This window comes from Drosophila tropicalis, unplaced genomic scaffold (genome assembly GCF_018151085.1).
Source record: "Drosophila tropicalis isolate 14030-0801.00 unplaced genomic scaffold, ASM1815108v1 contig_878, whole genome shotgun sequence".
Lineage (NCBI taxonomy): Eukaryota > Metazoa > Arthropoda > Insecta > Diptera > Drosophilidae > Drosophila > Drosophila tropicalis.
Window position 1 is genome coordinate 9,623,552 of NW_027173374.1, and position 27,976 is coordinate 9,651,527.

Consider the following 27,976-nt stretch of genomic DNA (forward strand, 5'->3'; position numbering starts at 1 on the left):
CTGTTCTGCCAGTGGCGATTCTGTCATTCATTCATTCATTCATTCATGCGCTCTACTTGTGCAGCACTGGACCTGCATCTTTGTCTAGTTGTAGTTGTTGTTGTTGCTGTTGTTGCTGTTGTTGCTGCTGTTGCTGCTTCTGCTGCTGCTGTTGTTGAGGCAACACACTTAAGTGGTCGTTTAGAGTGCGCTACGTTTTGTTGTTGCTTGTTTATGAATAAAAAACTAGTTGTTTGCAAAACGTTTAGCAGGCAACTCAGGGGTAGCACGAATAATAGAGCAGACCAGGTGAGAGTGGACAAATGATCAATTAGGGAGTTTATCTAGAATAAGAAATATGTATGTATAAACACACACAAACACACAGACATACATAACTAGCCAGGTAGCTAGCTATTTGACTGGTCATTTTAACAATATGTATGCAATGCTATCTACAAATCTAACATTATACTTGTTTATGGTTCACATGATTGAGATAACACAAACGGAAATGAAGGAAGAACTAAATGAAAATATCAAAACTTACTTGTTAACTCCCAAAGGGGTCAAGTGTTAGAGAAACATGTGTTTTAAACAAAATATTGAAAAAGATTTAAATGAAGTCCTAAACAAAGACTTATCAAACAAGACATTGCTTCCTATATTCATATTTATTTTCATTATATTTTGCGTTGCGGAATTAGAATGAATTCAAACCAGAAACTGATTAATTACTTTAAAAAGTTGTTTTATGTCATACATGTCGTATGCGTAATTTCGCAAGTTCTTGATACATTGATGATAGGTAGAAGAACGTTATAGGTAGAGTTATAGGAACTTATCAATGGCAAAGTCTTTCTGATTACAAAGATTTGACAAGAGTTTTAACTCTTGGTTTCATATTCAGAGATTAAGTTTAGCTAAAAAGTTTTGATTATTGTTAATTAAATGATTGCTTGAGAGTTTCGCAGGCTGCAGTTATAGAAACCCTTAGCTTGAATAAACCCAAACCGCAAATATCACCTATGGAATCCAATTTCAATTGACTCATAGCTGGGAGGAGGCTGTGCGGTAAGCGCACCCTTGAGTGTCATAAGCATGCGTCCAAAAGATAATTGTTATGTCATTAAGCGGCAGCACATAAAACAAGGCAACAAAAAAAGTAACAAAAAGAACAACAAAAAGAAAAAAAGCAAACGCAAAAATAGGAAAACAAACTAGAGCCAAAACAAATACATAAATAACATATAATACACACATATTAGGCGCGCACACACACACACTCACACAGAGGAAATAAAAGAACAATTTTTGTTGCCTACATTTGTGCGCTATTTTACAATTAAATACATTTGCAGCGACATATGCGACAAAGCGTAAACGGGCAAATGAGAGGGACGCCAGCCAGCCAGCCAGCACGAAGCGACAGAAATGAAGAAAGAAGGGAACGAATGCAAAGTAAATGACAAACACAAAAGCAACATTTTCGCGTTTTGTTGTGTTTTGTTGTTGCAAATACAAAAAGGGCGACGGCAGTGGCGGTCGAAGAGTTGGTATCTATGTTAATGTGCTAGGACATGGACGATGCGCAGGCGTGCTCTCTCCTTCTCTCGCTCTATCACTTGCTACTCTCAATCTCACTCTCTCGCTCTCGCTCTTTATCCCTGGCTCGCTCTCTATCTGTCGGTCCCTATTTAGTGCTCTTTCGATGTGCCGATGCTTGGCAATGTCAATGTAACTTTTATCCAGCTGCCGCTTCAGTGGTTTCTTTTACTGCATCAGCAGGAACGGCATAGAAATTTTTATGTTGTATATGTATGTGAGAGAGTGTGTGTGTGTGTGTGTGGATGTTTATGCTCTGATTTAAATGCTACTGATAAGGTGGCATTATAATTCGATCTGCCTTAGTCACATTGTGAGTAGTTGTGGAGATGCGTTTGCCTTTTGGGGGGCATAAGTTTACAATTCACACACACACACATTCACACAAGCACACACAGGCACACACATACATACATATACATGTACGAATTTATGTTTTATCATTTATTGTGTGCTTTGTGAAAAACGTGCGCTTGACAGACAGTGAAACAGTCAAACAGTCAGACAGACAGACAAATATTCGTGCCACGCCCCATGCCGACTTTACTATATGTGTCTGTGTGTGTTTGTGTTTGTGCGCCATTTTGTGATAATAGGCTGTGCGCCTTTTGTTTTCGCAGCAATAAAAATTGGTTGTAATTTAGTCGCCCCCCACCCGGCTCCCTCCCACTATATTATCTCTGTTCTATCTGTTTCTTGTGTGTCTGTGTGCCAGTGTGTCTGTCTGTCTGGCTGTGTGTGTGTGTGCTCAGTTGTGATTGATACAAGCTTTGTTTGTCTATCCGTTCGTTTCTGCCTCTGGATTTCCAATTAACTTTCGTTGATGCGTGTTTCATTTAAATGCCATTCGTGGCCAAACTATTCATTTGTATTGCATATTTGCAATTTGCATAGTCCTGAGGCCAATTATGAACACAGAATATGAGCTCAGGGAATACGTGAGTCGCATTCCATAAAAGATATCCCACAGCCAATAGAACTTCTGACAAAAAAAATAATACATTTTCCAACATTTATCATTTCTTGAACTAATGTGGTCATTAGTTAAACAAATTTGCTAACATATTGCAAACTTCTGCACCTAAACGTGGCCAGAAACAACATGAACTCACAGATTCTTAAACTTTTTGTTAATGTGTGATTTGACTTAGAAATCCTCTGAACTCTGAATTGACAATAGAATCCCATCAAGTACTACCCCAATTTGCTTTTTGTTAGCCCTAATACCAAGATCTTTAGGTGAACTTACCACAGAACTAAATATGTGAAAGTTATGTATATAAGTAGCACTTGAAAATTGTGCTGGCGTTTGCAATTCGCCATCTTGTCTAATATCAACATATTTAATATGCTTTCATTTGCCTCTACTCATTCTCTCTTTTCCTTTTTTGACAGCCAACGATTTCAACAATTGGAACAAAAGACTTTCCTCTTATTGCCATACTGTGACTGAAGCAATTAACTGAAAATGTAGCGTTGGCAAGAACATGGCCCAACTGGAAGAGCAAATACCATGCGATGCAACTAGCATAAATGTGAGTATAGGAGACGAGGGGATATCAACAGGGATCGGCGCAGGGGCTTGGCAAATGTTGATGGCTGCCTAATTGCCCTGGTGCCAAGAGATACCATGGCAACCCCATTGCAATTGAATTTCATTCGCTTTCAATTTACTGCCAGCCTTGGTGCTAATTTCGCAGTGCCCTTAGTCCCGACAAAGATATGATTAAAAATCAACGACTATGAAAGTTTCTTCTTGTGTAATCTCGGCAACGTCATTTCCCCCTATTCAGATTTGGTTTCTGCCCTTAAGGCTTCTGTGTATAATTGGTGGAAAAGGATTGGTAGGAAGCCGTAGAGAACAAACTGAAAACTAAACTTAACTTGCATAGTGTGCAGTCTGTGGGCATAAACTTATTGAATTTTCACAGGGAATAGAAAGTTTGGCATCATTTTACTAGCCTGAAAGCTGAATAGGTTAAAGCATTAGGAAAAGGATTTACTTTAAACGTGTTTAGGAACAAGAATCGATGTAGATAGTTAGTTAAAAATTTTAATTTAAATTTATGTTGCTACTATCTAAATCTACTGTTTGGCTTAGGAATATTCAAAACGACCAAGATTTCCGGTTGTAGAAAATTTGTAGATTTAGTTACAATGAATGAATCACAAGAATTTCACAGGTAATCTTAATTAGATATTAATAACAGACTGACAGTTTTCCAAAGAATAAGTTAATCAATATTAGTTCTTGTTTTATCGCCATAATTATGTTTGAATTCATAAATAAAACTAGTCCCAAGAACAAATTAGATCGGGGATGACCTTTGCCCAGCATCGACCATGCATTCCAATGAAATTCAGATGGCGGGAAAGAAAGAGAGTGGGAGAATGTATATAAGAAAAATTAGAGGGAAAGACACCTGCACACATGGTCCCACTAAGTAGGGAGCGAAAGACGAAGAAGTAGCACAAGCGGGAACTTGAGTGGGGAGTGAGTGGCGGAATGAATATCGGAGTGAGTGAGGTAATGAGAAAGGGTGATGAAGAGAGCGGTAGCGTAGCTGCTCGCTGCTTCTTCTTCTTGCAATAGATGCTGACATAGCGCGAGCGAGTAAGGGAGTAAGTGAAGGAATACGAGAGGGAATGACTAGGCCAGCGTCAGCAGAGTGCTAATCAGTTGCTGCTGATACATCGCCTCGATCAGTCGTTTGATCTATTGACCTTGCTTGTAGGAATTTCTTGTTTATCGGTAAGCAAATCAATTTGTTTTCTACAAAGCTTCGAGTTCTTCAATGATTAATAAATAAAGAATTAAACAAAGACCAAAGTCTTCGTAGTATCTAGTGTGCTAAATTCTTTAAGTTACTTAATGTCAGCAGGAATATCTATGTCTATACTTGACTTTGCTTTGCCTTTCATATTTGGAATAAATATTCGAAATGACAACTCCAGAAAAGGATTACAGTTTGATTTGCATTATCGTTTTATAACTTCAATCAATTTGATATGTTTTTTATTGCGAATTTGTGTAAAATTTTACAGCGAACGTCAATGAAACTATATCGCAGTTGGCTTTAAGTGGATGGCTTAACTTGTATGCAGTTTCTGGTTAGTCTACGGCATTTGATATATAATATATGTATGAGTATATGGGTCGTAGGCGACATTTTTACAGCTCTGTATTGTTAAGCTGAAATTTAATTTGATTTTTAATATTGCCAAAGTCATGTCGTGTCCTGGTCTATTGTGTGTTTGCTGCTTGCAGAAAATCAGTTTTACAATTTTTATGTGAATCCTTCACCTGCTTTGTGTTGCTGTCGTTGTAGTTGCTGTTGTAGTTGTCGAGGTGGATAAAAAGCCGTGTAACATTACCGAGGACAACGGCAAATGGGCAATGACAGCAAAGGCAACGTCAACGGCAACAGCAACAGCAACAGCAACAACTACAGCAACACCAACAGCATCTCTACCATAGTTAAACACGAGCTCGGGCTATAAAGTACAAGATTGTTAGCATAGCTCAGGCAGGACCCAGGCCCAGGCGAATCCAGAGCACAGTCGTGCCCTGCTGCAGAGGCACAAAGGCAAGCATAAATGCACAACATTCTTTTGGGAGCTAGGGTGGGCGGGGCGGTAATGGGTGTGGTTAGGGCGGGATAGTGAAAAACTAAACGACCACCACCCGTTGGGCAGCTGCCTGCTGTTAAGAGGTTGCAGCATGGCAAATGTGGTTACCAGAGTTCCTGTGGCTTCTTTCGGCCTGCCTCTTGGGTTCTTCCATCTACAGTGCATTTGAAATGTGGGGAAATGATGCATTTAATCGAAACGAGGTAAGGCTAAGCAGGTACAAACAAGAACAAGGCGCCATAAAAGAGCTAAAGCATTCATGGGCGTGGTCGGATGTTGACATAAAGCCAGCGGTCCACCCAAAAGTCTGGGTTGCTTTAAGCAAGGGCCCATCCTATCGGAGAGTATGCAAGTGTGACCTTATTTGCATGTAACCCACGCCCCTAACGTGACATGGATAGCGTACAGCCCGAGTATGTAGATGCATCTTGAAAACCAGTACACATGGAGAAAACATTGGGGATAAAGTTTTCAAATAGTTTTAGAGTCTAATGAGCTCAATGTTATTATTTTCACATATCTGACAATATCTGTTTTGCATTTTTCATTACTTTGGTGTATGAACATCCTTTACTTTTGTATTTCCTGACTTCTAAGACTCGCCTCAGTGTTGCCATCTTTCATAACGCATGTCACGTAAATTCGTAATAAATTTGAAATTATGTGCACATTTCGTGCCGCAGTCTGAAACTGAAACTGAAGGCCAAGCAATTTGCAACTTGCACTTTGATAATTTATGTTGCATACATACAGGCGCCCAAAGCCATAAATATATATCACGTTTGCTTCCACCCCGCCACCGCTACACAGCCACCCACCCACCCACGCACACACACACACACAAAGCATCATTGTCACATACATACGTGAGTTCGTATGTATGGATGAATTTTTCAATTTTCCCAGAAGCACAACCGAACACAAAGGACATATCATGCCATGTCATGTCATGCAGATGGATTATGCCGGCTGTCAAGGACATATCATTTCGAGGGCTTCACTTTCCATTGGTTATCTCTTCTGTCACACGCCACTGTCAACTGCCCAGCCAACGGCAGGCAGGCAGCCAGGCAGACTGCACAAAAATTGTCATCGATTTGTCCACCAATTGATGGCGCTGCCAAAACTAATGACACTGATTAAAGTCGCATTCATCATCGACCCACTGACCACCTACCAGTGGCCACATTGCCACTTTGTTGCTGCAATTCAAACAACGTTTTCTACTCCCAATTTTAATTTCAACAAGCAATTAACATATTCAAATGTTTTCAATGCATTCAAATTGTAATTATTAAATTTTAGCCAATAATTGGTTTTGGTCAACTCATGCGGTGAATTCTATGCATTTAATTGAATCTAAATTGTTTGCTTTGGAATCAACAAATATTGCGGATTATTTATAAATTCTATTGTGTTTAAATATATTACGGAATTTAAAGAAACGTTAACATTCATAATGCTTTTTGGTACACGGAATTTTGAAGTATTGCTTTTTCTCAGATTTAAGACTGTTGTCCTTCATTGTAAGGTAGACTTTCCTTTGTCTTGAAAGAAAAACCTTCTTTTGGTAATAAGATTTGATTTTTTGTCTGTCTGATTAGTTGATTAAAGCATTGATTAATTGTTTCACATTAATTTTAAACAGAATGCAAAGTGATATTGATTTCAATTCCGTGACTTGGTTTCATTAGGATTACTCGTTTGAATTGAGAGCTGTGTTTGGCCACTGCAGCATATGCATATTTTATATGCTGCCAACTTTATCGGCAAATCGAGAAATGGACCCTTCCAGCCAAAATCCTTTTGCTCTAGTTGTTGTCGTCGTCTGCTCCTGCTGCTGCTGCCCAATTGGTCCGGGGTTCTGGTTCGTTTCTGCGCTCTATTGAATTTGGCATTGCATTGGATTTTTGGATGCTGTTTGTAAGCCAACAACAGCAACAATTGTAAACAATTTCTATTTCTGACACACAGAGAAAGGAAGAGAGAGAGAGAGAGAGTGTGACAGAGTGAGAGAGCAAGAGACCCTCTGAGGGAAACAGGCGTGGGTTGAAGAGTGTGGCATTCTAATCGGATTTTGTTGCAGCTGCGGCCAAAGCTGCCAGCAAAAACAAAAGCTGTGCCAGGAAATTGATATCGAAAGCAATTTGGCAATGTTGGTGGCTGTAGGTGGTTGAATAGTTGGTTGTGTGGGCCATTGCCAGGCCATTGAATTGAGCTAACTTTATGGGCAAGAGAATTTCAATTTCATCTGTGTGTATTTCTGTATTTTTCTTGTTTTTGTCTATGACCATGTCTGTACATGGATACGTTGCGTATGCGCAATTGCAGCCAAAGGACATAATCTTTGACACTTGAATTTGATCGCTCAACATTTATAAAGTGTTCGGTTGCCTAGCTATGGTCCAAGGTGAAGACAGGGTTAGGGCTGGAAGAAACACTCTGGCAAGAACTGTCTCTGGCACCCACTGGAGCTGACGTTGATGAATATTGCTACAGCGATAAATTCAATTACAAGAGCCAAGCCCGAGCGTCAGCTATAACTCAACTGACAACTACAGCGAAGAACTCTTTACTGCCGTCACTCTGTGCCACCATCTTCTTTTTTTATTCACTCGAGTTGGCTCTTAAAGTGTTGCCAGGGAATTGTTAGAGCCGCCTCAGACACGCAGCCAAAAATCCAAAAAAGCAAAAAAAAAGGCAAGAAACAGTTTAAAAAAAGTAAACAACGACTTTTGCGGGACTAGAGCAAAAGACGACCAAAAAGAAGCAAAAAAAAAAAAAGGGAAAACAACATAAAATAAATGTAATAAATTTTAAACATAGAGATGATAAATTGCTCTGGGACTCGGCTCAAGGCGCTGCCAATGCGTTCCTTCAACCATTCTCCATTGCCTTCCTTTCCCCTCTCATGGGCCACACACTTTTCGTGTCCTGCTCAACATTTTTACAATTTGTTTGCGGCTTCGCTTGTCGGCTTCCCCTTTCGCACGTGTCTTTGGCATTTTTATCTATTTGGCAGCTACTTTTCCTTGTCGTGCCAATTATCTTTATATCACAATTTCTGTTTGTATATCTCTCTAGCACTTTTCGCGCTCTCCCGCTCTCTCTCCCTCTTCTGACACGCCCTACAAGTTGTATGTCAAACAGAAGAAAAAAGAAACTTTCATCGCATTAAAATTGCAACGGTTGGGCTAAGCAACTTCAACTTGCAGTTTTCGAATGTGCAGGTGCTTGTTGTTTGATCTTTGTTGGTGAGACTATTGCCGAAATAAAGGTGCAAAAACTATAATAAGCTTTTATTCAAACCCTCCTCATCCTACTGGCGAATTCCTGGCTTAGACTTAACCCATTTTCCTCTTCTTTGTCATTGCAGAAACTCAAGAAATTCCGTGATTAGGACGTGTTGTACCCTAACGCTCTAAATGCAGACGATATGGTAAGTAAAAACAAAACTGTTTTTGAATTTGAGATAATGACTTGTTATGTGGCACAATTTTGACTTTGAAATCTAAAGTTTATTACCCAAAAAGTTTCTTATAGAAGTTGCAATGCTGAACTGAATTTCTCATAATTTTGTGATTTTTCTTAATCTACAAATTTTCTATTAAAGTTTGGAAACGAGTCTCTCATATGCTGAAAGGTCTTACAATTGGAGCTCAATATCCTTTTTTGAACCAGTTCATAAAATTCGAAATACGTACACAGTTAGATCTTGAATTGGGAAGTTGTGAGTCATAGAAAGTTTCTTACTAGAATATAAGTGAAATTAAATTTACAATATCTATCTCTACAATAGAACATTTTATGTCTAAAGTTCATTTTTCATTCACTGTAAAGCATTAAGATCATCAGATATATTTCAATCTTAATTTGTTTCACTAATGTCTTTACTAGGTGATATTTGCCATATGCCAATATTATTATTATGTCTAAGTTCAAATGGGGAGTTAAATAATTCAAAACTTGGATCCAGTAAAGCCAAAAAAGGAAATCTCAGTACGAGTAAGACTACTATAAAAGAGGAATTCGATATTGCCATCATAGGTTCTTAATGTATATGCATATCTAGTAGATTTTTTATGTTTCATTAAGTAAACAGCAGTTTTGACACTCTTAGTTTTATTTTAAACCAGTCTAAATATGCTTGCTATGCTTAAATTGTGAACTTGTCTGACAGAAATTTATGTGAACTCAATCTCGTTTAGTAAGCATTTGAAATTTCTCAACTGTAGATTGCATAATAGAGTAGGAAGAATGAGTAATGGCCTTTGTGGTAGGGAGCAATGTTAAGTTTTCTAATTAAAAACTACAAATTATTTTGAAACATAATGAGCACAGCTCCCACTCAGAGACACAACCACACACACACAGTCATGTAGACATGGGAACAAAAGCCCAATTTAAATTACCATTTGTCATGGCGGTTGCAGTTGCAGTTAGAGCAACAACAACAACAACAACAAGTCACTGCAGACAACAAATTCTGCGTCGTTGCTAATTTGCAGTGCGGCTGCTGCTACTGAAAATGATGATAATGACGATCATAATGAAGTTCTATGGCATACTCACATATTCTCTGTCCTCTTACATTCTCCGTCCCTCTCGTACTCTTTGCCACATTCCCCACCCAGAACCCAACCATCTGGCAGTCAGTCAGTTTGTCATGCATGCATTCACGCAATCCTCAACCTCTATCCTCCATCCCATTCCTCCTTGGCATCTTACTTGCTACATTTTTGCCACAAAATGGCCAAAAGGCAAAATATGAAAAAATGTGCAAAATTTTTCAATGCGTGTGCACAAAATTTATGGCAAACAAAGCTCTCGAATGGATGTAGGCATTTTGTATGTTATTCTGGCTATAATGCCAAGCAAATATATAATAATAGTTTAATCGAAACTTGTTGGCTTAGTGGATAGCCGCAATTGACACATTTAAATATTCAATTTGTTTTTCATTGTAGCTTACATTGAGAGAAATCTGCAAAGATTTCGATATAGTTTTATATCTCGTAATATCGAAATCATGTTGAAGCTATTTTGGACAAATAATTTATAATATAGGAGTATAGTTGCTTTGTTGTAGATTGCCTTAAGCAGGATCTTGTAGAAAAGTAATTTTTAAAGACATTAAAGAGGATGCCAAGCAGCAACTGCTGCTCCTGCCAACTGATGTTGTTACGCAATATTTTTCCCTTTTTTCTGGGCAAGCAGAAATTTATGCGGCCAACTCGTTGGCGTTGAAGTGCGGATAGCAATTTTGTTGTTGCCCTTTGATGCTTCTGCTGCTGATGCACTTGGTTGCAGCTCTTTGCACTGCATCATCCGCCATTTGTTTCAGCACAACCATTTGCCCATGGTTTTAAATAGAGAAAATAGGAGTTTAACTGCTATATAGTGAAGGAACAATTGTGAATATGTAGACTCAAATATACAGTGTCGAATTGGATGAAAGTTACCTGACTTCAATATCCGAAATTGGCATTTAATTTGCCATTACTTAACACAAAATCAGTTATAGTTTGGCTAGAATATCACTAGTTTCAGTCAGGGCTTAGAAACTGGGAGAGAGTTAATCTCTTTAATAAATCTCTAATAAATCAAGCAGTTATGAATTTAAGAATGACCCTTTTATCTGTATCACAAATTGTCTATTATATAGAGTTCAAAAGGGTATATGAAAGACCAAGTTTGCCTTTTGGTTGGCGCAATCCTTTGGCTTGTTTATGTTGTATTGCTTTTATCATCTAGTGCACTTGTGCGCTTGCTTTGAAGTGGCTCGTTCACTTAGTCCCTTCTTTAATGCCAAGATGAAAAGTTGGTTCAGAAATCCCCCCAACTAAGCCGACACAAATTCATTAAAATGCTGACCAACGTTGTAATTAGCTGGCCAGCAATTACAACAAAATTGATGTTCATGTGTCCAAACTAATTGCAATGTGTAAAAGGGCCCAACCGGCAGATAATAAACAAATAGGTCAACAGCAACAAAATGTTAGTGTGTGTGTGTGTAGGTCAAACACAAACATCAACAGACAAAGTAAACAATTTAAATGAAAAAAACCAAATTGCATTTCATCCTTTTATTTTGTTTTATTTTTTCTCCTTTTTGGTTTTTGTCCTTTTGTTGCTTGCAATTAACATTTGTATGAGAGAACGCGAGTGCAGCAAATATTTTCCAATTATGTGGCCAGCATCAAAAGCGAAGCATGAGTGCTGAATGCTGGATGCTGAGTGGATGGCAATGGCGAGTTTCTCAGTTCCCTGCCAGCATTTGAGCTTAATTATTCAGTAGGACAAACACACACACACACACACACACACTCACTCACTCACAGGTGGCACACTTCCTTTTTACCAGCTGGCCAGAATTAATGGGCACAGTTGAAATGTAACAGGGGCAGAGGCCCCTCCTCACTTTAACCACAGACGACATTCACCTAGTTACGCATACATCCTGATGGCATTTGTGCAGTATTGCAGACAATTTTTGCTATGAAAGAAATGGGAAAAGCCAACGATTCAAACATCCAGTGGCTAGAGACCATTTTCTCTGGACACTGGACTGAAGGACATGTCATATACTATCTCTCTATGTCCGTGTCCGTGTCTGTGTCCATGTCCATGTGCGTGTGCGTGCGACTCAGTTTTACGTTGATTACAAGCACTTTATGGCCTCGTGCTACGTGTGGGCGTTGTGTTGTGGCTTTTTCTATGCCACTGTTGCAATTTTCACTTTATCAAGCTACATTTCTAATTGCGCATACAAGTGTCGATCTATCCTGAAGGCTGTAAAGCACCACGATAGCATAAACAATAGAACTTGACTTGAGGGTTGTGGCATATCCTAGTGCACTTTTCGATTGTTTATATATTGAAATTTTAAAGTGATGTCAAGAGGATTTTGAAATTGAAGTTGTTAATGTAAACTCGTTTAGCCTTTGTTAACATAGCGATCTAAAAGCTTAGACTTAACGGTTTTTTTACAGGAAAAAGCTTTCAGGTTCTAAGCAAAAAAAATATAAGCTTTTTGTAAGTTTACACAAAGAGGAAACAATGTGAGTAGAAAAACTTGATGTAAAGCTTTTTAAGGACAAATGCTTTTGAGAGAAAAGCCCAAAACTATGAAGACAAAGTCAACAAATAAGTTAATTGATAATCAAAATAATGCAAATGTTCCCTCACCCACAAATACATACATGGCGTATACGTAATCTATTAATGTCATGATTAGAAATCGATTTGATTTTGTATTGCATGGCAAATAAGTCACCCACTTAAATGTGGCTAAAAGCTAAAAGTTTGTTGACCATAGATCTCAATGAACTTGATTCAGTTCAGAAATGCAAATAAATGAAAGAAAAATTGAAAAGAAGGATTTCAAATATGACCCTCATTTGGGTCAAAGAAGTTTACACAAAAGCAAAATAAAAAGGATTTGCCTGGCGGCGCCAACACTAGACTGAAAATTCATTAAAAAGGACCATGTGTAATCCTTTAAACCGAATTGAATCGATAATCAAAGCGATTGGATTATCAATGTATCTGTATATTGGTCATTCAGTTAGTGCGTTGACATCTTCTCTTCTATTGACCTTTGTCCTTGGTCCATTTTCAGTTTATTTTATATGTGTCTTACTTTGAATCTGTATTTACTTTTCTTTTTTTTTCATTTTAGGGCACAACATGGCCTCAGCACAGATACGACATTTCTATAACACACCGCCAACAACAGCAACAACAACAAACAAATCTTCTTTTCCAACAACACGCCAACTCTTACAACAACAACAACAGCAACACACAGACAACTGCCACAGCAAACGGAAGCAATTTGAAAACGAAACGTTTCTGTGCCATCCAACAACACAAAGCAAATTGGAACCATCATCATCATCAGCAGCAGCAGCAGCTACAACAACAACAACAACATGCCCAGCAACACTCAAAGCACCAGCAACAACAGCAACACGAACAGCAACATCAAGAGCAGCAGCAGCAGCAGCAGCAGCAACAGATGATGTACAAAGGAGCCACAGTAAAAAATCTGCATCAGAATGGCCCTGGACAATACATGAGATCGCTGCAAGCCATATTCCCAGTATGCTGTCCTCAGATACCAAGCAAGGACAGCAATATCCTTTCGGTGCTAATAACAACAACAACAACAAGAATAACAACTGCAATAATAACGACAATGGCGCTCAGCAGCAGCAATGCATTTCCACTGATGCTGTTGCTGATGATGTTGGTGATGTGGCTGCATCTACAGGGATTATCAAACAAGCTGTCTACAGCCTACACGCACATTTACCTTTCAAAGCCAAACCGAACTTGGCAACAACTAACAAACAAACAAAAAACAACAACCACAACAACAACAACAACACGAGACAACAACGAAGCGATGTTGCTGCCGTTGCCACCTCCACTGCCGCCAGCAACATTTTTATGGATATGCAAAAGTTTGCACGCTCTATATTTCCGCTTGTTATCATCTTCAATCTGCTGCCTTTATTCTATGCAGGTAAGTGCCATCCATCCTTTCAAATAGTCATCTCTTCTATGTATACATATATTTCCATTGTCCTTGGCCATTTTCCGAGTTCCACCACAACTGTCATTCTCAACGAGAGATGCAATTATTATGATTATTATTATTACTATTGTACAATGTAACACTTTACCAATCGCCGAAATCAAAGTCAATGCCAAGTGAAATGACCGCAGCTACATTTCGGTTTTTGATTGCATTCTCCATCTGTCACGCCCATCAGATTGGCTCTGACATCTTCTGATTGTGTGTCACTGTGGCCAAAGATTCCCAATTTTTCAAATGGACGAGATAAATATAATATGCCATTGTGTTATGTAATCATCTCGTTATATATCTAGCAACTATTTAGTTACTAGACTCAATTTTAAAGGGAACATTTAAAACTACTTTATGGGTGATATACGTAAATAAAAATAGAGTATTAATCTTATGTAAAATGCATCAGACAAAAAACTGCAACGTCGTCTATAATTGAATAATGAAAAAATATATTTAAAATTTTAATGTCGGACCGGAAAAATACAATGTTGAACAAAAGCAAATCAAATTATAAAAAATTTAATTTAATAAATAATGGTAATCAAATTGTGGATAAATGGGCAAGAGAATTGAGATACATGACTAAATGCTCTCACAGTTTTCACATTCTCAATTCGAGTCCTTAGAACTTGACAGCATTTTGAACTGACAAAATTCAAGATCATTCCTTTTTCTTTTTTTGTTTGTAATGAGATAAATTAAAGTTAAATCTTCTGATTAAATGTCAACTATTTACAATTTTGTTAACAATCTGTGGAGTAATTACTAATAAGGATGTCAAGGACATATGGTAGTAGACTTTAGAAGATAAGGAACTAAGCATTAACTAGACGCTTAACTTGACAAAAGATCTCACTTAGGTCTGACTTAAATAAGTTAAGGTTCGCAGCTTTCATCTGCTAGCATAGATGTTTACATTACTTTTGTTTATTTTTAATATATGTTTTATGGCATGTTAATAATCGTAAATACTAAGAATTGTGGCGGCATTTTATTTGATTTTATGCGAACGGATAATTTAAGTTGAGTTGGCAGTCAGCAAACAAACAACATTCAGCTCATTATTTATGTATATGTCAGGAATGTACAATTCCTGCCAAAAGCAAATGGGACAAAATTTAATGACCTACAAAACTGTCCATCGCCCTCAGGAAGTAAGAAATCCATCCCTTTGGCCGGCTGAATTAAACTTTTTTAAGATCCTTTCTTCTTTATTTTTTGTGTTGTTTGTTGGGTTTTCGTTTTCTCTGTGACATTTAAGGGAGTGAATTTTTTGTTGTATTGCTGCTCATTTTTCAAAACACGCACAAAGGCAAAAATTATTATAAAGTTGTGGGTCAAGTGAGGCGGTGACCGTGGGGCCAGAGAGGATATATTTTGAGGCTGCGGCCGAGACAGAGGCAAAGACAATGGCAAAAGGCGGTTGGGGGTCCTTAATTGTGGACAATACGTTTGTGGGGACCTTTTTTTTTGTTTTTGTTATTAGGCAAGGTCTTTTGTTATTGTTTTGTGCTGCAAAACTTATTAATTAAATGTGAACATAATTATTTAAGATGCGGCGGCAAATTCAATTTTGTGATCGCCGCTTGATAACTCGACTCGAGCTGTAATTAGCGGCCAAATGAATGAGAGGGAATGGAGAGGAGCATTGGGTTGACTTGCCTCAGCTGCCTAATGTGGCAGAAAGGCAAACGGAAACAAAGCCTTCAGATTTCAAAGGGAATCAATGAGAATTTGTTAAATGTATCCCCCACACACACACACACATACATACAGAGAGAATGAGAGGCACAGCCACCAGGACATCAACTCATCGCCTGTGTGCACCTACAAGTTATACCAGCCTAGCCAGTACCTATCAGAGCCGGACCAGGACAGTCTGCTTTCTTATCAGTTAAGCCAAATCCAGAGATGACAAACTCTTCTCTCACTCATTCTCTCTCTCTCAAAGAAAATAACAAAAAAGCTCGCGCATGCGCCAAGAAAAGGGCCTTATCATTGAAATGTATTACCACTTATCAGTTGGCTATCTGCGACTAAGGGAAATGTTTATTGGGTTATAAGGGGCCCATTACTTCGTTGGCAAGAAATCGCTGACATTGCATGATGCCCCCATAAGCCAAAGTCCAGACAAAGGTCAATCCCCTCCCACCCACCATCTGAGCATATCTTCATGCAATAGAACACATTCACATTTGTCTTGGCCATTGTTGGTCGTTGGTCTAATAGTAATAAAATTTCGTTAAATTAAATCAAATCTCAACTTTGAAAGTCAATTTAAATTAGCTAGCCAAGCCGAAGAATAAGACCCAAATATTCTATATGGCATTCGAGCCAAGTCAGTGGGCATCAATTATCAACACCGAAGAAGAAGGACAACAACAACAACAACAAGAAGAGGCAAACAAACTTCTGGTCGCATAATGAGGAGGCCAAAGTCAAACAAGAGTCTCATCTGGCAGTTGCCACCTGCCATTTTGAAGGGTGGGCCACCTGCCAAGTGGTTGGCCCAAAGAGGGTGTCAAGTGCCGGCTTGAAGGAGCGATTAAAGCCGAGCCCCAAGACATCCCAAAATACAATCAACGATTCACTGAGCCGCAGCAACTGAAATGAAATCGCCAAGCAAACAACTTAAGACGGCAAAGGATGGGACCTTGCCTCCCCTTGCCAAAAAGAAAAACGATGGCAAAGAAAAAGCAGAAAAAAATCATAAATTCAATTTGATTTATTTCAGATTTATTGGGTAAAAGAACAAACCAAATTCTATGGGATTCAAATGCTTCTTCTAAGCATAACCGAAAGCCAAGTGGCAAAAGCTCACATTTTGTTTTCGGTTTGAGTCCTTTTTTCGCTCTCAACTTGTGTGGTGTGGTGGGCTTTCACTCAGTCTCAGTCTCAGTATCTCTCTCTCCGTTTGTTTGTCCATTTAAATACTGAGGCAACGAGTCGAGTCATTTCAGTCGATACCAGTCGGCCGTGCCACAAACATCAGCCAATGCCAGAACTACAAACGATAATAAGGAGCAGCAGGAGCAGCAGAAACATCCGTGTGAACATCGTCAGCAGGAAGACTATCATCATCACTTGCATCGTGTGACAAGCCCAAGAAGGCATTTTGTGAAACGCGCGCGTCTTTTCCTTATCCTCACTTTGAATTTGTAACGAGTATTCAGTATTTTGTATATTTCCAACCTTTATTTGTTTTCGCTTGTTCTTATCATTTGCATAATTTAACGTGTATTTCGAGTGAGTTTCAGTTTAGCAAATCCCAACGATAATAAACAGATATAAACAACGGCTTCAGATAACAGTCAACATACTTAACTCATCGAAAAGTTGAGATAAGAAAGATATAACCCCGAAAAACGTAAATATTAAACAACAAATTGGAATAAAAAAAAGCCTTAAACTGTCTGTGCACATTTGCGTGAATCAAAGATCGTTTAGTTAAGAGGGTCGATCGTTAGCACAAATTTAGATATCTCTATGGATTCTATGACTTACAAAACTACACACACAAACAACACAACACAACACATGTGTATCTTATATTCTTAACCCTGGCTGCTACCAATTTCCTTCAAATGTCCTTACATTGACTGGGCAAACAATACAACCAAAAGAAAAAAAATAATAAAAAAAGGAAATGAAAGAGAAACGGAAAACTTATATGTAGGAAGACAATTGTTAAGGGATTTACAAGTTACAATAACAACAACCAAGTTCAAGATAAATATGAATGCAACAAATAAACGAGACCAGAATGTTGAAAGGATTTTGAGTGACTGAGTGAAAGGAGCCCTTGTATGTATGCAAACGAAAGAGACTCTGATTCAGCAACTAAAGTGTTTGCCTAATTGAAGGCAATTTCAACAAGTCTTTCGATTTCTGCTTGAACAATTTCTACTTTCACTTTCTCTTCAACTTCAACTTAAACTTGAACTTGATTGCAATGCCTGGCGTTGACAAGTGACAACTTTGACAACGGTCCCTTTTTTTAATCTCTGAAAGTAATCGAAGGTCACCATGAATTGCAGCATTCTTTCCTTTTACTTTTTTTCTTTTTCGTTAAAAGGTTCTTTGACTAAGCCTCTTGGAATTGAATACCTTGGCTAGTCTACAAAGAGAGTAGTTTTGGATCTCTCTCATAAACTGTAATATCCTCATTTTGTATAGACAAGTTCAAAAGACTATCTTTCCTCATACTATCTTAAATATACCATTAAAAATTGAAATTATTTGTATTAACAATAACAATTGAGATTCGAGTTGCGATAAAACTCAAAATTTCTCATTATTACTCAGCCTGCTATTAAAATACCATTTTGGTTTTTGAATTTGTCTATAGATAGATATCAGATATATATGGTTGTGTGTGTATGCATATGTATTGCCAGGTATCTTTTGCGATTTGCATGCAGTTAACGTGAGGCTTATCAATCGTTGCCTGATTGAAACGTGCCAACTGTACAAATAGTCAGGCGGCAACAGTTTTGGCAACCACCAGGTGATAAGCAAACAGTATGCTAACCCACCAACCCACCAGCTCAACCCACCCAAAGCAAACAAACCACAAACCCTTTTTTTTTTTGCAAGCATCAAGAACAAAAAATAATAAAAAAAAACTCAGAATCATGTCCAAGAATGAGTGGGGGGATAAAAGAGAACCCTTTATCCTTAAATCAATGTAATAGAGAGATAAAACTGGCTACGTGTGGAGGCTACCAAAGAGATACAGAAATGGAGCTGGAGATGGAGCTGGTGCTGGATGACAGCGAATAATGTGAGGACTGTCTGGAAGGTCTTTTACGGACCTTTAGGCATAAATTATTTATTTATTTGCAGTCACCGTCGCTTTTTATATGCATCATTAAAAATTTCATCCTAAAAAAATGAGGCTATTTTATAATGAGTTGCATTGAGTCGTTCTTCGTCCTCTTAATCATACGCGTAACTAACTGCGAGTATGTGTAAACAAGAGGTTTTTGCCACACCCTCCCTCAAACACCCCGCTCCTTAAGGTGGCAGGACATGAACGACTGGGGCGGCAAGGGCGTGGTCGCTTTTCCATTGTGTGTTGCTTTCTGCGATTATTTCCGGGGCGTTGCGCTCAAAGGTTTGGATTTGCACAAAGATTTTTTTCCTAGTTAGTTTTTTTTTTTTTATAGTTCTAGTTGTTTTCTAGTTTCTACCATAAATTATTATAATATTTTCATGGACGGCTCCAACCTTGCGTATGCGCAACATTTTCACACAGAACAAAAAAAAAAAAAAGAAAAAAAAAAAACTCGAAACTAATTAGCACTCTTTGCACATGAAAGAATCCCCGACAGGAACCGCTGTTAAAGCCAGTTTCACCAATGCCATTGCCACTGCCATTACCAATGCCATTGGCCCAGTGTCCGTGTCATGTGATATGAGAAATATTGTTAGAAAAATGTTGTAACTTTTTCATTACATCAACTTGACGGCGACTGCTGCTGCTGTTGCTGTTGCTGCTGCCAAGTGAAAACTTTTCAGTCGAAGTCAAAGTATGTCTGGCAGCTGGGCTCGAGTTCCAGCACCTCGTCTCTTTAATTTTATACTTATTCATTTAAGGGACGACAGCGCTAATGAGTTTGCTGATTAAAATGAAATAAGTTTCGAACGCCAGCAGCGTCTCTTAATGTGTTATTAGCAGCCAATTCAGCCCAAATGATTTTTAGGACAATGAAATATTAAAACACGCCTTACAGCAGCATTTGAAAATTATAACAAAAAAGGGTTACAAATAAATTTAGTTTTAGAAATGAATACCTAATGTCTTTTAAGTAAATTCAATGGTCATAAAAGCCCTCGTTTCACAGAAGACTCTCTTCAAAGTCAATTTCAATTTCCAAAAGATACAGAAAAGTAATTGATTTATTAACTTTACATCAAACATAGATATGCATTTCTCTATTAACTGTTTTGGTTCTTGTTTAGACAACATAAAATGAAGTATATGTTATGCTTGGCTAAAAGTTTCCGAGGCCACCAAAAAATTCAATGACATACTCGGTTTCGGCCACTTGAAAACTATCTCTAGAATAAGCAAATATTTCTAAGCTATTCAGCTTATACGAAAATGATTAGCAAGGTTAATAATAAACAGAAATAAAAAACAGAAGCCATTAAAATGAGAGACATAATAAAAATGGACAAACTAAGAAAATACATATATAATAGGAAACCACATTAAACAAAATAGTTGAAACAGCTCAAAGTTAAACTTTTCCTTTTCCCATTCAATTTGTTTCATTGGCAAACTTATAGAAGACATTCTCATGTGGAAGTAAATATTGACATCATTTGGACAAGTAAATCAAAATTGGTTAAACTCAATCATTCATGGTAGTTCTCAGAGTCACTTTCATTTAGCCATCGAAAACTTGGTAGGTCATTAATATAACTTGTAGAAGAAACAAACACAAAAAAAAAAAGAATGGAATAACTTCTCGTCTCTATATATGTGGATAAGGTTAAGTTGGTTAGTGCTAGACTTGGCTCAAAACATATGCCGATTTCAATAAAAATCATTAGATAAGCACTTAGTTAAAGTGAAAGCAACAACAACAATAACAACAGCAAAAGTGGAGAAAAAAAGAACAAACTTTCCGGCACATTAAATATTTATGCTCGCATCCATTATGCCAACGATAATGAAACTGAGCTAAAGCTAGATATTGGAGCAGTGGAAATATTGTTGGAAAACCAGGAACAAAAAAATTATTTATAAGCCAAATGTGATGAGTAATTGTTGTAGTCGTTGCCAGCAGTCTAATTAAGTTTGCAAAATTATTGAATTGATAAATAAATTACAATATTTCTGAAAACGCAAAACAACAAGAAAAAAAAAAACAAAAGAGCGAGCGAAACATTAATTTCAAATGTAAACGGGGGAAAAACAATGCCAATGCCAAAAGGTAATGCAAAGTGCGGCAGGCAATTGCCAGATGGCCAACTCGTCATCTCATTTGAATTTCAATAATTCGTTCAAAAACCAAAAAAATTTCATTTGGCATACACATAAAATATGCAATTCGAATTTGATTTTGTATATTTGCTTACCATACCTTTCCATTTCACTTATGTATGTATCCATATACTTTTGTGCAACTTTTTGGACGTGCTTTTATTCTGGAATTTCATTAATCTTTGTCGGTACTTCCCTCCATTCTGTTCTGTTCAGTTGAGCTCACCTCATCTGCTTATCAAAAATATGTCTTTGTATGAAATATGCCTTTGTGTGGCATTTAAACAGTCAAGTATGCAACAGGGTACTACTCCACATAGGGCACACACAAATGCCCGAGTCTACCTACCGAAGAACAAGGAAACAGGTTCAGGAAACGGAAGCCAAAGCCGGCAAAGTCAAGTCAAGGCGAAAGTACATAAATCTTTCTTTCATATACCAACAATTTAAGTATTGTGCGTAACACAATAGCAAACAGAAACTTTTGTCCAAAATGTATGGGCGGGGTCAATGCAGCAAAGTCACGACATTTTATGAGTGATACTCAATTTTAATGGAAATTCGCCATAATTATTTCAAAATGATGCATTACTCATTACAAAATATCTATCATATGTAATCAAGAATATATACTTAGGTCTTGAACAGCATAAAACCTTGTCTAAAGTCATCTGTCTATCTTATTTGAATTAAGGCAGTCTCATATCATTTATTTACCTTTACATCTTTATCCATTTATTAATAAATCTCAACTAGGTGAGCATTTGGCTCAGATGTTCCTTATGATAAAAGTATATTATAAACTTGTTTGAAAAACTTTTGAATTTAGAGTTTATAGTTTCTAAAATAAAAGTAGCAACAATAAACGAATTAACATGATAGTTAAACTATAAATTTTAAAAATTCAAAAAATTTTAAACTATTGAGCACTTGATTTATATATTTTTAGTTAAAAAAGTATCTTAAGAATGCCAAAACGTAATGCCTACGTAAAGTCCTAGTAAAAAGTAATGAATAAGAATAAACTAAGCGATTATCTATATATTTAGAAATGAATTGACTTTCTTTGGCCTAGTTGTTAATCAGAGTAGTGAGTCGACATAACAAGTGCAATTATTTTAATGCACTTTTGATGGACTTTTGACATTGCAGCAGCTGCAACTAGAATCTTAAAGCATTTATGCTGCCATTGTTCTCTACACTTACATGCCGCCACTTGGTCTTGGTCTTGGTCTTGGTCTTGGTCTCGTTCTTCGTCTCCGTCTCCGCCTCGGTCTCAGTCATAGTCTTAGGTCTCTCAAGGCCATTCATGCAGTTGAACTTGACAAAGATTCTTTTGCTTTCACGCTAGAGGCTTTAATTTTGCATGCAATTTAGTAAGCCAGAAAGGCGTCAGGCCGCGGGCGGCAGTCGGTCCAAGCAATGCAATTTTCTATAATTTCGCCATGGCTAGTGCCACAATGAATGACCATAAAGACGACGATGATGTTGTTGATGTTGATTATGATGTTGGCAATAGCCAACTCCTTCGTTTCGCTGGTGAAACAAATTGAATTTATGTTTCAACGCACACAAGAAGCAGAAGACCCGCAAAAATGTATCCCCCTTCACATATATCCCTGGCAGGCGACAATGGAAAACGTTTACGCACTACATGGTGCCATTTGGCTGCCTCCTGCCCCGAAAAGGAAACCATGAAAATAACGGAAAAGAAAAACAAATAAGCAACATTCTTCGGCGTCTTGTTCATCCAGCATAAGCAAATTTTGCAAATGTACGCATAAAACTTACGAAATTGCAAAAATTTATTTTATTTCCCATACATTTACGCATACTGTCTTGGGATATCCTGTCATCCTTGGTCCTGTCTTTATCTTTGTTTGTGGTTCGTCGCCTTCTTTTCTATGTATGTATGTCTCTGTGTGTGTGTGTGTGTGTACTAGAAAGAAGACGCTAATTTAATTAAGGCCCATAGACCACCATAGATGACTGACAGGCAAAAAGAACAATATGTGTCAGTAGAATGTGTTGTAAATCTTTTGAAGTATCAACAGACAATAGACAATAGGCAGGCAGGAAGGCAGGAGGCTGGCATAAATCTCCCCCTCCTCTTCTACATCTCTCCACTCTGCTCCATTGGGCAAACAATAAACAAATATAAGTGTATCGGCTTGCCGCCTGTCATAAAACGAAAACAAAAGCTCACACAATTCATATTACACATACGCCATGTTGCTGCTGCATTTGATTTCATTCTCCTCTCTTCGTTTTGTTTGCCACTGTTCTGTGTGTGTGTGTGTGTTTGTGTGTATGCGTAGGTAAGCTAAAAATAAACTGCTAAACTGACTTATTACAACTTAATTGCCATAAGGAAGAAGAAAAAAATAAAATGCCTAAAGGGCAGTCTTTATGGTCTCGGCTACAGTTTTATGTACATTAAAAAGGAAAATCCTGAATGGTCTGCAAATCTGTCTCACACACATACACACAAAACTTCATTAATATTAATTGACCAATTGAAACGTACAAACCCCGAAACAGGAGTATGAAAAACGGCGAAAATGAAACAAAAGCCAGTTATGTTCATATTATAACATTTTGTTAACATCCTGCCCAAAGGACAGGAAGTGACAAGCCATATATAAGCCAAGTACAGTGAAACAAGCCAGCACCAGCACCAACCGATATACACAATATGTATATATGTACATATATATTTATTTTTATTTAAATACTCCATGGCTGGTGCTTTCTGCCAACAGCAGCGCATACTGAAGCCTGCAAATGATGAGACTTATAATTAAAATCCTCCTAATAGTCGGTCAGTTGTCGCACCGCACGGGAGCAAGGTAACGAGGGTTTATTTTATTTATTTTGACCTTTTTAAAGTCGATTTAGTGGAAAGGAGACAACACTTCACTTAATAACTCAAAGGATCGAGTTTATGGCTTTGATTAAACATGAAGGATTGGATGGAAATGAATTGATGGAAATTTGACTGAACTGAAACTAGATGAAGAGTTAAGCCATTCAAAATAAGTAAATACTTATTCTTTTCCTTTTACCTTACACTCTGCCAGCTTAAATTTCACTAAATTAATTGTTAATTTAAGAGCAAGACGAATATCAGACTAGATTAAACTATAAATGGTCAAAGGCTAAGACAGAAGAAAAATAGTGTCTCTTGACACCTGATAAAACTCATTACCTAATTAATTGCTTGTTTAAGTTAGAGGGAGACATGAAAGTTAAGATGTCTCCATTCAAGCTTAACTCTGTTTTTATCTTCAAGGATTCGCTTAATTTATTCGAGCCTTTAACAAAGAACTGTTAATTACTTTGCCGTCTATAACAAAGGTATTTAAAATCATTGTGATTAAATGGGATTGTGATTTAGAAAATAAAATAAAATTACTTAGTGAAAATACTATCTAATTGATAGCTTAAGACTGTTTCCTAAAGATAGTCAAGACTTTGTTTAAGTCTTTGTTGCTGGCCAATTCGGAATTCCAACGGCAAGTCTAAGATTGGCCCTCGCTTGCAATGTACTATTCGACAGTCCCTTTTCGAAATTTAAATGGAGCCATGCTGTTTCGATGCCCATCTTTTTGTATTCAATTGGCTTTCGAGACGATACAGCAGCTGTAACCAATTTTTGCCTCTAACAGTCAGCATTAGTTTTTATGTTCAATTCCGTTCACCTTCAATTTTTTCGTTTCCTTTTTTTGTTTGTTTCAAGAAGCAAACAGAGAGAGAGGGGGAGGAGGACCAAAGTTAACAAAAGTTCCTGCCTTCTGTGTATGTGTTTGTGCTTGTGTTTGGGTGTTGCTGTTGCTGTTATATAGTTATTGTTTTCGTTTTTTTTTTCCAGTCAATGAAAAACATTTTAGATGGACCGAATAAAGTACATATATGTTTATATATATAGTCCACATAGTATAGGTAATAAATATTTTTGATTTCTCTCTACTGCTGTTGTAACAAATCGAATATCGAGGCCTTGTCAAGTTTTGTTTCGCAATAATTGAATTTGTGCCATTCAATGGTTTGGTTTGGCTTGTCAGTGGCATGCTGCCTTCATTCCCCTGCCCATGTCCATGTCCCTGTCCCTGTCCCAGTTTCAGTCTTTTTCCATTGACTGTTGTTAATTAAGTATACGTGCTCTGTGGCTGTTATTGCAAAATGTTGCCTTGTCATTGAATATAATGCATTGGCTATTATCGGCATCTCAGTAGCTATTAGACAGGATAATAGGACACTTGAAATTGCATTCAGCCAATGTCCGACATCCGATGATATACAATGGCTTCATGTGCAAAAGTGCAGTCCTAGGCTCACACAAAATCCTGGCCAAACATTAATCATCTGTCAAGCTCAAACAAACCCCCTCACACACACACACACACACACAGAATGTACATAGAACAAAAGGAACGTCCCCAGACAACTTGGGTCAGTTATATTGGTTGTGATTTTTGGCAAATTTCCACTTGTGTGCCCTTTGATGAAGTGTCAGGGAAAAACTACCTTCTAACACTAGCCAACACACACGCACACACACACACACCCACACACATGCTCATTTGTTTTAGCACAATGCGACAAGTTTTGGGCTGTCCACAGGCTGTCAAGGACCTCTCCTCCAAAGTATTTTACGCACAGTCAAGCGACTGATAGGCAAACCCTCGCAATTTATGGCAGGCAATTTGTATTTTTTTTTTCTTTCGTCGCTCTGGGATTACCGGGGGGGTCAGTAGGAGGAAGAGTTGTCGAAGCATTTATCACACACAGAATAAAAGTGGGCGTGGGCTAAGGGTTTGGGTATACAGAATGACTATGGGGGTGGGCGGACAAGTGATTGTCTAGTGAATCGACCGATAATCTCAATTGTGCACAGACAAGGCAAGGCAAAGCACTGCACAGTAGTCCATAAAAATATGCAAATTTTTTTGTATGTCTCTTTCCAATACAGAAACTGCACCTATTCTGAGAAATAAAGACACTTTCCGAGAACAGAAGATAACAGCATCAGCTCTCGAAATCGGATTGAAATTGAAAGCAGTCAACGCGTTAGCCACTCTATTATACTCAATTTGAATTGAGAGTGAGTGACGACAATCTTGTCGTCTTAATCCGGTCGGATGAGTAACAGCGCCATGGTGGCTGTGGCCATTTGCTGCATTTTAGTCCTGTTGGCCGTCTTCATAGTGATCATCATTGTTGTTGGCCAGACAATCGAAGAGCCCAAATGAGATAAACTTCAGCTGGGACCTGGAAATTTTGCTGATGGATAACAGAGGGCTACAAATTGTTGAAATTGGTGCCACAATCCATGGCTATCCAGGCCGCCAGCATGCTCACCCAGCATCGATCTCATCTCTAAAACAAAATCCCCCCCTGGCCCAACGAGAATGGATCAAGGAGTAGACAAATGGAAGGGAAGAGAAGAAGGAAAAGAGTATAAGCGTCCCATCGTCAGTATCCATTGGCTGTGATGTGAACATTTTTTTAGTATATCTGAAAAAGTCAATAACATAAAATTTTGGCTCATTCGTCGTCATAGCTCATACCGACATACATACATATATAGTACATACCCCACCACCCCGCCGGAAGGAATGTCATAGCCAGACACATGAATCACTTATTGTTAGCCATCATACATACATCTATGTGTGTATGTATGGATGTATTTGTATGTGTGTGTTAAGTGTTAATTGTGTATATACATATACTTACACTTAGGTACTTATGTCAAGAGAAATTATATACAACAAATTATTCATATATAGGTATATATATATATATACATAAATATGTGTAACCCAACCGTCGTAATGTTGCGTTCTTCTTTTTATAAAAGTGTTGTTAACAAACCAAAAGTTTTTATTGACGTTTTACTGATGTTGCAAACAAAAACCAAACATTTAGATTAATGTCCAGTAAATATATATAAATATATATTTATATTAGAAGATAGACGAAATAAACAAATATAAGAAATGGAAAGATTCGTAAGAGCAAAAGAAGATCCTAAGATGATTAATCAAGAACATGTTCAACATTAGATATTATGTCTGTCTGTATAACGAGAAGATTCCTTGAGATCAAGTCGAAAGTTTTATAACTTTGATCAATTGAGCTTTGCAAATGAATGTATAACAAAATAGATTGTTTTTTGTTTTGTTTATGTTTTCTTTTGTGTGAGACTTTGGAAATGTTATTTAAGATCATATCAAATGGAATGAAATAAGCAATTGCACTTGTTAAAACGGAAACCGCAAAATGAATGCAGAATGTGTTTAAATGATATGCATTTTATATACGTACATCTAATATACATATATAAATTTACATACGTACCTACAAATATAGGAAAAAAAAAAACCAAAGAAAACAAGTAATTAACTTTTTTGGATAAGTTTTACGTGTGTTGTCTTAAATGAGTAGTTAACTTAAAAGTACTTAATGTATGTAAAAGCAGTAAAAGCAATATATACCTATATTTGAGATACATATATCTCGGTACATATTGATGTTAACAAACCCAAAACCCAAGCAAAAAACAAAAATTATCCTTAAAATCCCCTGAATGAGTACAAGATGCAAATGCATCTTGAATAGAATATGGAATTCACCTTAAGTTGGGGTGAAATGTGCCAGAAAGTCTTTAAATGTTTCCATTTATTATGTAAGCGTACATAAAATATATATATATATATATCGGAATTTCAATAAAGAGATCAAATAATAATCAAATATTCATATACATTGGCCTACCTGCCTAAATAATTAATTAACTTTATTCATGCTTGGCTTTAGGCGTCAAATGAGCGATTGCAATTCAATTGGCAATGAATTAATAAAATGAATTTCGAAATTTAATTTAATTAAAATGGTAAGCAAGATTCGTGTTTTAAAATTTCATTTAGATGGCACAAAAGCTTTACCAACCTCCCTCCCTCCCACTTACCTGCCCTTCAGCTACTAGGAATTTTTCAGTACTCTCACATCAAATTCAATTTGAATGCGTCTCGAGGGCCTCTCCATGTGCAGCAGTCATCAAAGGCTGACTGCCATTAACTAGCGAGTGACATGGCCACTGGGAGTAGAATATTCAAATGCTCTATAAACTTGTCAACGACCAACACCAACAGCATTAAATGCAT

At 37.5% G+C, this 27,976-nt stretch overlaps 2 protein-coding genes across 9 annotated transcripts in view; both read left to right on the forward strand.

The window, feature by feature from the left end:
• LOC137584209 (cubilin) overlaps positions 1 to 27,976 on the forward strand; it is a 48,519-nt gene that overhangs the window by 3,496 nt on the left and 17,047 nt on the right. For all 8 annotated transcript variants that reach the window (XR_011033471.1, XR_011033470.1, XR_011033472.1 and 5 more), the window contains exons 2-4: positions 2,980 to 3,119; positions 8,591 to 8,653; positions 12,896 to 13,744. Coding sequence is in view for 5 of the 8 variants with exons in the window: in XM_068299490.1 (XP_068155591.1) it covers positions 12,904 to 13,744 (841 nt within the window). In the remaining 3 variants the exon portion in view is untranslated. The remainder of the gene's footprint in view (positions 1 to 2,979; positions 3,120 to 8,590; positions 8,654 to 12,895; positions 13,745 to 27,976) is intronic.
• Positions 16,767 to 27,566, forward strand: LOC137584219 (uncharacterized). The gene is made up of 2 exons (XM_068299506.1): positions 16,767 to 17,180; positions 25,780 to 27,566. The coding sequence occupies exon 2, from the start codon at positions 25,949 to 25,951 to the stop codon at positions 26,057 to 26,059; it is 111 nt and encodes a 36-aa protein (XP_068155607.1). The 5' UTR covers positions 16,767 to 17,180; positions 25,780 to 25,948; the 3' UTR covers positions 26,060 to 27,566.

Coding starts and splice junctions, on each gene's coding strand:
- LOC137584219 (XM_068299506.1), top strand. CDS start 25,949: ATGAGTAACAGCGCCATGGTGGCTGTGGCCATTTGCTGCATTTTAGTC.